At 40.1% G+C, this 11587-nt stretch overlaps 1 protein-coding gene across 5 annotated transcripts in view; it reads right to left on the bottom strand.

The window, feature by feature from the left end:
* The window catches only part of UCHL5 (ubiquitin C-terminal hydrolase L5), a 26666-nt gene extending 16153 nt beyond the window's left edge, over positions 1-10513 (bottom strand). For 2 of the 5 annotated variants that reach the window (XM_042465087.1, XM_042465090.1), the window contains exons 1-3: positions 10313-10512; positions 6415-6478; positions 5276-5381 (exon numbers count right to left, since the gene is read on the bottom strand). In XM_042465087.1, the coding sequence (XP_042321021.1) occupies positions 5276-5381; positions 6415-6478; positions 10313-10397 (255 nt within the window). In that variant the 5' untranslated portion in view covers positions 10398-10512. Of the gene's footprint in view, positions 1-5275; positions 5382-6414; positions 6479-10312 lie in introns of all 5 variants that reach the window. The other 3 variants (XM_042465086.1, XM_042465088.1, XM_042465089.1) reach the window with 3 other exon arrangements.
* Positions 10514-11587: the final 1074 nt, after the last annotated feature.

The raw sequence follows: 11587 nt of genomic DNA, 5'->3' as shown, positions 1-11587 counted from the left end.
ATGTATTTATTTGTATTTCGCCACTTCCTTTTTTGGGGACTGAGGCAGGCGACAACAGAGGTTGATACAAAAGAATAACAGAAACCTTTCATACATGTATAATGTTGCCTCTGTATCCTCTGCGGAAATGTGTGCATCTACAAACACAATGGTTTATGCTTTGGTTTTCAGTTGGAAAACAAATTAAAACTGCTGACCTATTACCCTGAACATGAAAGACATTATAGATACACAGACCATACTTCAGTATAGTTAACAAAAAGCTATTGTGTTAGCATTACTTAAGCAGCATTTCTTGTAGAAAATAGCTGTAATCTTCTTCAACAGTACAGGCTATGATCCAAAATACTACTTCAGTTATTACCTGAAGAGTTACAAGCAAAGTTCTTCTTACTTTAAAAGAAAACTGACAAAAAAGATTTAACATCAAACCCAGACTTTCTAAACAACAGCTTCCTATTAATTGCTTGATATAAATAAATACAGAAGGCTTTAAGATGCATTTTAACTAAGAGTTACCTTACAGTGCAATTCTATTCAGGTTTACTAAATGAGTCCCACTAGGTTCATTGGGAGATACTCCAGGTAAATGGGAATAATCAAAAGATTTTCAGAGGTGAAATTATGGTCCAAAACACACGGCAGAAATTATTCAGTTTGAGACTGTTTTAACTGTCCTGGCTCAATGCTAGGGTATCCTGGCAATTGTAGTTTATTGTGGCATCAGATCTCTCTGATAGAGAAGGTTAAATGCCTCACAAAACTACAGTTCCCAGAATTCTCTAGCACTGAGCCAGGGCAGTTAAACCAGTCTCACACTGGATTATTTCTGCAGTGTATTTTGGACCTATGACTTTAAAATGATAAAAGAAAGTAAGGTACTATTTCAATCATTATCAGGAAAAGCAAATATGAAAGGTGACCTAGCTCTTTCAAGAAATATCCTACAAAGAAAAATGAAGGTCTTAAAAGAGATAATGAAGAGATATGCACATTTTTCAATTTTATTTATTCCAGGGTATTAAAGTAGGACAATGCTGAATTATAAGAATGCAGAAGAACAAGGTCCTACTGCCAAGTATAAACCACATTAGCAAAGTAAAAGACTGCAAATCTCAAAGCTACACTTTTCTTAAAACACTCTACCTTTTACCCTGTTTAACAGATCTTTCTATAACCTGTTCCTTTCTTAGTGATAGACAACAACATTTTAAAACAGATGTAAATATAAATACTAACATAACTGCACACACTTAAAATATTGCCCCATATGCTCTATAGCACACTGTAAACCAGTTAATACAGTCTGAAAGAGACTTACTTCAGAAGGGGGGGGGGAGACACCAAACTAAACCATAGATACTGAGTAGTCAGAACTGTATTTATGTGATCCATTTTTATTCTACTTTGTTTGATTTCTACTTACTACTCTATCATTGATCAAGGACAGACACCAAAAAATGCATAAATGTGAATGCCAGTCCAACAATTTTAATGACCTAAAAATGCTAGTGTATTGTAGATGTCAGTGTCTTTATACCCAGCTAGGCTCAGTGACTGGAAAACAGTTTCCCACAAAATATAAGAATTCAAGTTGCATTCTTATCTAGAAGTCCAACATGAACTTAATAGGGCTTAGTTCTCTGTATATATAACATTACAAGATCATATTGTATATAAGTAGCAGGGAGGCCAAATTTCTACCAGTGTGGATATGAAGCTAACTACATTGTAGTTTGCTTGCCACAGATACACTGAAAAATTCCAGACAATATTAATAAGCTAATTATCGGTGATTGTTCATTAATAATAACAGAAACTGCTACAATCAGAATAAAATAATTGGGCCATGTAATGCAGCACTGTCTACACTCACTGGCAGAATATCTTTAGATTCAAATGAGTCTTTCCCAGCCTTACACAGTTATCCCAGGGAGTGAACCCAAAAAGACATGCATGTCAAGTATTTGTTGTTTCGCTGAACTATTGCTCTGCTCATTAGTGTTCTGGCAATGGATCCAATTGTACGTATGTGCATATAAACAATATTTAAATTTCACAATGCAAAGATATGATATGCCACATCAGAGTATTAAACTGGACCCAAATACCACCTAGATGGCATGTTAGATTCTTCCTAAAAGGTCAGGCAAATAGATCTTAATCCACTATGAACAGCTTAAAGCAACCAATTAAGTAATTCATATTTGAAACACAAAGACATGACTAGCAGTGCCCAATCTGAAATTTAAATTTAAAGTTTGAAATATTGCCAATGTATGGCACAAACAACATTCCACAAACATCTGTCATTGGAAACTGCCCTGAGGGACCTTGATGGCATGAAAAGCAGTGTGTTTGATATATGACACAAAAATTAGAAGCACAAGATTTTCAAGAGAAATGATGAGGAACAAATTCAAAAATATGAAATGAATCTTAACTGATACCTCAAAAACAATATACACTACCACAAAAAGTGACATAATTTAGCCTACTGAATTATAAATAGAACACCTAGGAGATATATATAAGAGGAGAAGAACTAAAAGGAATACAAAAACCTATTTTATCATATTCACTCTAGTCCTAGCACAACACTTTTCACAACATGGTTTTGGGTGCCATCAGGTGTCGCTTTCTGTGAACTGCTAGTCCGAAGAGCCTTCTTTCCGAAATTTTCTTCAAAATACAAGAACTGCCATAGTAGCTCACTGGAGTGCAAAGTGTTCCCAAAATAGTGACTATTTTATCTTGAGGAATCGGAACATGCATAATTCCTTTTAAACAAAGTTAGTTCCAAGTTATTTAATTTTTTTTAATATCTTGATATTTTTGCTCAGAAAAAAATGTCCTACCTGAAAAAAATGTTGTCTGAATTTGGCATTTTTGTACAGTAGTTATCTAGACAAAGATTTAAAATCTAACTCCATCAAGAAACAACACATTTCACTGTTACAACTCTGTTACAAATGGCTTCTCTACCTGGAAACTGCTGCTTCAAAGAATTCAGAATAGGAGAAGAAGGGGGAAAAGGATGAAAGCCTGTCATCTAATAAACAGGGCTGAACAAGGAGACAGGATATTCTCTTTTATGCATTCTCACAAAATCCCAAATTTGTTATACATCATGAGTTTTAGGTAAAGTTTTTTAAAAATGGCCTGAATCCTACTGTTAGCCCCATCTAGACTAGACCCATTGATTCCATGGGATTTGCCTATGTGTGGTCCACTTTGAACAATTGATTCAATAGGTTTATTCTCTTTGTGAATAACCAAATAGAATTCCAGACCTTGTTTCTCACACATTTTGACCAAGCACACAATAAAACCAGGAAAAGACAATGATGATTTTTGCTCCACTGAGGAGATACTGGTCTTGTAGAAAGCACTTGTAAGAGAAATGCAATAGAGGCAATATGTATCTCCTTGTAACAGTTGATGGAGTTGTTAGTGGAAGGTCACAGAGATAATGGCTGCCAAATTCCTTGATGCTCTTACTATGCCAGAAAATCATGCTGCTATTTTGCCTTAATTTCCACTGAGTTGTACAAAAAACCCAAATCCCACTCTGCCTCACCTGACAATGGACAAATGTAAGTTTTTATTCCAAACGACAGTGAAATCTAGAATACATTACATATTATATGTTATCTCGCTTCAAAACAATTTATTCTTGCAAATCAAACAAAAGTAAGACGTACATTGATTTGGATTAAGTGACTGGAAGATTTCTTTCTAGTAGTCTTATTAATTTCTTGAAAAAAGGTATTAAAAATTGTCATCAAGAGTCACTAAATACAAAGTATTTGAAGAGCTGTGTATTCTCAGCTTCAGAAGATTAAACAATCTTCCTCATAAATTTGCTGAAGATCTTCTTACAGCCAAATCTGATGCATATTCAACCAGAGCAGTGATCATCAAAGTGGACAATATGCCGGGGGCAGAGGAAACATACGGGGGGGGGGGGGGCAGTGAGGCAAAAGAGTACAGCGGGGATGGGCCTTCAGTCAAAGTACTGATGCTCAAGAAAGGCAAGGGGAACCAGCAGCCTTTAGAACCTTTAGTGAGGATGAGGAGTTAGAGCACATGGTGGCGGGGAAGAAGCTGTGGCAAAAGGAAGCTTTCACATTTGAGACCCTGCGTAAATTTTGTGAACTTTGCTGGGACTTGGCTGGCAGGTTGGAGCTGCACTACTACTCCTGCTTTTGTCAGACAGGCCAAGAGAAGAGGTAGCAGAAGAAACAATGTGTGAGTGGGTGGGTGAGGGGATGACTTGAAGCTGTATGGGGAAGTCATGTCTCTGGGGAAGAAGGGGGAGGAGTATCCAAGGGTGATTCTTCACCTCTCTTGGATTGAGAGTTCTTCCTCACTGGAGAGAAAAGTTTGAAGCTGGCTGTCCTACTCTCTGCCCTAGCTAAGAAACACTGAGAGTCCTTCCTCATCAGAGAGAAGCTTTTCCCTTTGCACCTGTTCTCCTTACAAACAGCAACTGAGCAGCAACCGAAAGCCCTCTCATCCATGCTGGCCTTTGCTGCAAGACTGGACAGGTGAGAGGCCTCTTGGTTGCTGATCCCAGAATGACTGAGTGCAAAGGGATCATGCAGTCAGTGGAACATTGACTGAGAAGCCTCTCGCTTGCTCCAGCCTTGTAGCAAAGGTTGGTGCAGTAATGAGGTTTCTTGGTCACTGCTCAACCAGCTCCTTGGCTGTTGATTGACTGGCTTCTCCCTTTACTCCTACTGGCACTGGGAGCAGCAACTGAGCAGCTTGCTAGTTGGCCTTTCTTTCACTGTAAGACCTGTGCAGGCAAAATGGACGAGTAGGTGGGCCTCTACTTCTGTTGTATTCACACATGTGAGGATGTGGATGAGGAGGTAGTGGTGAGTGTGTGCAGCTGAGATAGATGCCACTGGGTGGGTGGCTGCTGCACAAACAGTAGACCTAATATCAAGAAATAGGCATGAGGGGGGCACTAGGGTTGTCACCTAAGAGGAAAGGAGGCAGTAGCCTGAAAAAGTTTGAGGACCACTGAAGTAGAGATTGATGGCATTGAGATAAAGGAGACCTTCTTTGAATAAATCTGCACAGTTTTACATATTACAACATTATTCCACTAGAATCACAAAAAACATTTTGCATTCACAAATATATACCTGTGGTGCTTACCTAAGGTAATTTTATCTGACCTTTCCAGCCCAACTTGTGTAACCATTCTTAATTTAAAAAAATGAATATACAGTAAGTATACAGAAAATCTTTAAATTTACTGTACCTGTTTAGCAAAAAATATTGTATCTAATCTGGAATCCTGAACAACAGAGCCAGCTGGTTCTTCTCCTGGTTGCCATTTGAATAGAAAAATCAATCCATGAACAGGCCTACACATAGAAAATAGCACAAAAAGGGGTGAAATATATATGGTAAATCACTACTTTGTAACAGGTATAGCAGATAACTCCAATCCACATTCCTGACCATAATGTAACAGTTAAGTAACAAAATACGAAATTGATTCAGAACTTTTTTCCCACCAGTGGCACTTTTATTCAGAATGTTTCTAATGGGAGAGAATTGGGAGAAAAGAGTATGTGTATATGTACGTATATATGTATGTATGTAAAAGAGTATGTACATACAGTATGTATACACACACACACATACACATTCCAATTTCCACATTTGCTGAAGCTACACTTCCTCATTGATATGGTAGCTGCCAAACACTGGTAATAGAGTTTTGGAAGGACACAGATGACTATAAAGCGAGAGGAGGATCTATGAAAATTGCTTCCTCAACTATTTAAACAACTGAAATATGAAATATTTCGTAACTTAACTTCAAAAATCAGTTTATTGTGTTTTAAATCCAGTTCACAGGCATACAAAGATCTTCTGCCTCCAGAAGGCAAATTCTGATCTAAACCAGCATTATTTCTGCATTAAAAAAGAAAACTGTATATACTCGACTATAAGTCGACCTCATATATAAGTCAAGGGCAGGTTTTGAGGCCAAAATTATGGATTTTGATATGACCCATGTATAAGTCAAGGGTAAAACTTAGGGGCACATAATGAAAGATGTAAAGGTCGAAGCAAATGAAAACAATGCCAAAGAACTTACAAAATTACAGGAGGCACAACTATTTGTACGCTTATTAAAGGCTGAATGGATGAGAGAGTAGAAGGGAGTCAATGCTTCCAGGGCAGATTAAAGTCTTGTCTTTCACCAAGAGATGGATACACACACATGAGTTAAAGTACAGTACTTACACTGATAAGGTGACTCAGTTTTTTGGGGGTCAATTTTTAACCTAGACTTATACCTGAGTATATACAGTAGTTCTTTGAACATTTCTAGGGATGATAAGAAGTGGAGAAATAGCAGTAGATTCTTAGAAGCAATAAATGTACCTCAATTTTTCAAAGTTCTCTGGTTCCAAACTCCATATTTCCTCTACCTGAGCACCTCTACAACCTGAAAAAGAATGGAAAATTATTGCTTATTAACTTAGTTTTAATGCAGAAACAGACGAAAAGGCAGAAATTTCAAAACTAATCAAAATGCTTTTTGTTTAAATGCACAGAAATTTTCTTAAGTACAGAGTGCCCCACAGTGAGTGGGTGCTTTCATATGACAACTAGTCAAAGCTCCAGAGGAACCCTGACCTGTCATGAGCTGCCTAGCATGCACCGTTCAATCATTCCCACATGCAGCAGTGGTAGGTTAACTTATAGTGTTCTGGCAGCAATGAGCTTTGCATCTTTAGTTTCTTACCTCCCTACAAAACATAGAAAGACTGCAGGATTTTGTCTTTTCTTTTTTCTTTGGTAGCAAACAAACCATACCAAGGAAGTTCTTTACTGTCAGGAGCATGATAAACCGACAAAGGAGCAAAGGTCTATGTGGCTAACTGTTTGTGGGAGCAACTGAACAGTATACATTAGAGAATATCCCCAAATCTTATCCAGTTTACAATGAAATTTGTGCAAAGATTAATATAGGGGCTAAACAAACGAAAAGAGGTGCTTTCAGGCTGACTTGAAGGTGTGGTGTTTAGATGACACATGCCTTGAAGCCAGCAGGAAAGTGACCTCTAGGCGCCTTATGCAAAAAAAGCCTTTTCAAAAAGAAGCAGGGTTTTTTCCTTTCTTCCTGGCTTGAAGCCATATCATGCGCTCATGACATGAGCACTCCAGCTGCCTTGGGAGCCGGCAGTGCGGTTTCAATGTGGCTTCAGAAAAGGCAGCTTCAAGCCACGTTTTCCTGCCCATCTGTTTCGCCCCACAGAAAAACACCTTGAGGTACTAAAAGAATTGATTCACCCCAAATAAATATCTCAGTTATTATGGGAGATCCTGCAATCTGAAGAGAGCACAAAAAATTAAAATACCTAGTTGCTTTGCGAGTGTTAATCCAGTGAAACAGTTAACAAAATGAATGTTGATACTTTTAACCATTTGTTTTTTAATTCCAGTAGTAAACTAAAGAAATGGAGAGTATTCTAATAAATATACTTTACATGGAGAATATGTCACCTGACAATTGGCAGCGATGAACAAATTTGCATTAAGAGCCTTGGTGAATGCAGCGAAGCAAAAATTATATCAGATGAAGTTACTCTGTACTGTGGCAGCATGTACAATGATTCAGGTTCCCTAGTTGCAAAATGGGAATAACAACAAACAGCATCTAATAACCAAGTTCTATTGCTTATTCTCCTTATAATTTACTGTTGCTGTTGTTAACTACCCCCGAGTCGACCCCAACTCATGGAGACCCTGTGGATGAGACACTTCCCCATCTTCCACTGCTCTGCTTAGGTCCATGACCTCCTTGATTGAGTCCATCCATCTGGCATGTGGTCCTCCTCTCTTGCTACTAACTTCTGTCTTTCCCAGCAATATTGCCTTTTCTAATGAGCCATGTCTTCTCATGATGCAGCCAAACTACGACAGCCACTTTAATCCTATTGGCTTCCAGGGAGATTTCAGGCTTGATCTGTTCTAGGACCCATTTGTTTGTCTCTCTCTCTCTCTCTTTGCTGTCCATAGTATTGTTGCAGAAAAGCAGCTAAGCACTGTTTTAAAAACTGGTTTTCTAAGTTGCAACCCGGAGGTGAAGACAAACAGGAGGAGACCCAGATCCATGAAACAGAGCTATGTTTAGTTGCCGGCAAACACACAGCCAGAACTAGCGATCTGATAAGATGCTGAGAGCCCTTAGTAAAGGAAAAACTACATCTTTTAGAGGTAAACAGACAAAGGATCCACTCAAGCAATTCTCATTGGATACAGAAAAAGTTTAAACATACAGACTTTCTTGCAATCAGCGTACAGATTCATGAATACGTTAAAATACAACCAAGGTAGATTTTAGACCCTCACAGTTGCTTTCCACTCTCCCCTTATCAGTTTTGTTATTAGTAAAAAGGCCCCTCTGTACCAGCCTTGTATCAAGCTGTCCATCCCTTATCATCAGTTATTTAGACTTAAACATAGGCTTCAGGCGCAGACATCCTTCAAAAATGTCATCTTGTATTTTTAACCCATCAAGTTGAAAAATCCTTTCCCAGCATTCCTAGCTGAGGCCCCAAATTCCTTCTAAGGGCACATTTTCTTGCTACCTTCATATACTCTTATGAACTCAATACTGATTATTAATTTCTACTGCCACAGTATCCTCAGCACTCTTCTCCAGCATCACATCTCCAATGAATTAATTATCTTCATATCTGCTTCTTTCACTGTCCAGCTTTCACAGCCGTACATAGTCATAGGGAATACAAAGGCTTGAGCAATTCTAACTTTAGTCTTTATTCTTTCCGATCTTGTCTAATTCTTTCATAGCTGCCCTTCCCATTTCAAGTCTTCTTAACAGCGGTCTCCATACTGTTCAGTGATTGATCCAAGGTATTGAAACCCTTTAACTATTTTGATTTCCTTGTTGTCTAGGTTGAATTTGTATAGATTCTCTGTCGTCGTCATTTTTGTTTATGTTCAGAAGTAAGCCTGCCTTTGCACTTTCTCCTTTGACCTTTCTTAATAATCATTCCAAGTATACAATGTTTTCCGCTAATGACACGGTGTCATCCTCATATCTTAAGACCGTCGATGTTCCTTCCTCCTATCTTCACTTTCCCTCTTTCTGAGTTTAAACCTGCTCTTCATATGCTATTCTTTGCACTGAAGATGAATAAGTAGGGTGATAAAATGCATCCCTTTGCCTATTAGGAACTATTCTGTTTCTCCACATTCTGGCAATAGTCTCTTGTTCTCAATACAGGTTTCTCATCGCATTATCAAATGTAGTAGCACTCTCATGTCTTTGAAAGCTATCCATAACTCCATTAGCCATCGTATGTTTTCAATGTGGTCCCTAGTGCCCCTTCCTTTCCTGAATCCTGCTTGCACCTCTGGGATTTCTCTTCCATGTATGGTTGAAGTTTATGCTGCAGAGTTTTGAGCATGATTTATTTATTTATTTATTTATTGTTTTTGTTTTTTTGATTGCATGGGAAAGTCTGCTATCACTCCCAATAGTATAACGCTCAACAATAATAGTAATAATATCATAATTAAAACAAGATTTTTGTTTATTCCTCCAAGAAACACAGATGAATATATTTCTCTATACTATAGCAAACCATAAAGGCAGACCAGACAGAGAGGAATAGGTTGCCTGGGGTCACCCACTTCATATCGCATCACACATTAAATGGCGCAAAGTTAATATATGTGAGTATCGGCCCTAAAAAATTAGTTCCAATTAGATCTCTGTGAGACGCAGAGAGATCTTGCAGCTCCTTTGAGACTAACTGAAAGAAAGACATTGGCAGCCAGAGCTTTCATAGGCTTCACATCTGAGGAAGTAGGAAAGCCCATGCTGCCGATTTCTTCCCTTCAGTGAGTCTATGTACTGATTCTGCAGACTAACACAGCTATATCTTTGGGCTCTGATCTATATGACACTTTTGCAGAGGCACGTATCCAGACATTATGTATGACACTTGCAGAAGCTGTGTGCAAGTAATGCTTCCCATTTACACTACAGCTAAGCGGACCCTTGTCATCCGCTGGGGTTCGGTTCCCAGATCCCCCACCCGTGGATAACAACATCCGAGTCTGTCATACTTCAGCCACATCACAAGAAGACAACAGAGATGTCTTTGTCTGGCTCTCTGCTATGGAATTCTGGGAGTTGGAGCTTGTTGTGGGCTCTGGGCCCCACAATAAACTCCAACTCCCAGAATTCCACAGCGTGGAGCCACAAAAGAGTGCGACCCAAGACACCAGGGATCCCTCGCCTCACCGAAGCCCTTGATGAGCTCCGTGAAGACGCCCGGGTCACTCTCCATGAGGCACCACTCTCCGGCGCTGCCGCCGCCTCCCGCCATGGCGCCTCAGGAGGAGGAGGAGGAGGAGAAGGAGCCTCTGCCCGAAGGACGCTCACAGACAGACTCAGGCGGTAGGCACGCCGCGCCTTCCCGACAGCCCTCGCGGCCGGACGCTCCCTTCCTTCCGCCCTCTCTATGGTGAAAATGGAATCCGACAATCGATAGGAGGAGAGGCTAGAGAGGAGCGCGCTTGGAGGTCGGCAAGGCCGCTCCCTTCCTTCCGCTCTCTTGTGTGAAAATGGATCAACCATAGAGAGGAGATGCTAGAGAGCGCGCTTGGAGGTCGGCAAGGCCGCTCCTTCCTTCCGCCCTCTTATGGTGAAAATGATCCGACCATAGAGAGGAGGGCTAGAGAGGTGCGCTTTGTAGGTCAAGGCCGCTCCCTTCCTTCCGCCCTCTCTATGTTAAAGGGGACTCGACCATAGAGAGGAGAGGCTAGAGGGGTACGCTGTGAAAGGAGATCCGACCATAGAGAGGGAGAGGCTAGAGAGGCCCTCACTACTGGTTGTCAAGGCAACGCAGGAGATGGGAGGGGGCATGTGGGAAAACTGCCAAAATGGGGGACGCTGACCCCTATTTGCCTTCAAGTCATTTTCATGGGGTTTTCTTCTTCAATGGCAAGATTTGTTCAGAAGGGAGGTTTGCCATAGCCCTCCCCTGAGTGAGGCTGAGAGAGTGTGACTAAGCTGGGAATCAAATCCCGGTCTCCAGAGATCCGTCTGTTATTACCTGAGAGGACACCTCTCTAGGAATCTCTAGGTCCTCCAGTGCAGCTCTGTGGTCAATGTTCCACAGACACTGACCATGGAACTGCCCTGGAGGAGCTACAAAGGCCTAGTAGAGTATTCTCTCTAGGAATCTCTAAGTCTTTCAGTGCAACTTTTACTTAAAGTTAACCATAGAGTTGCCCTGGAGGACCTAGATATTCCTAGAGAGAACATATTATTATTATTATTATTGTTGTTGTTGTTGTGCTTTATTTATATAGCACTGTAGATTTACACAGCACTGTACAGACAATAAAATACATAAAAGTAAACCTGCCCATGGCGTATTGATCAAATCCGTGAGTAATCAAATCCACAAATATCAAAGCCGCAAATATGGAGGGATGAGTGTATACTTGTTGCAAGCTGTCGAAGCTACATGGGCTTCTTCCTCAGATTACAAACCAAACAGGATGTCAATCA

The sequence above is a fragment of the Sceloporus undulatus genome, chromosome 4 (genome assembly GCF_019175285.1).
Source record: "Sceloporus undulatus isolate JIND9_A2432 ecotype Alabama chromosome 4, SceUnd_v1.1, whole genome shotgun sequence".
Taxonomy (NCBI): domain Eukaryota; kingdom Metazoa; phylum Chordata; class Lepidosauria; order Squamata; family Phrynosomatidae; genus Sceloporus; species Sceloporus undulatus.
This window is presented reverse-complemented; position numbering and strand designations above follow the sequence as displayed.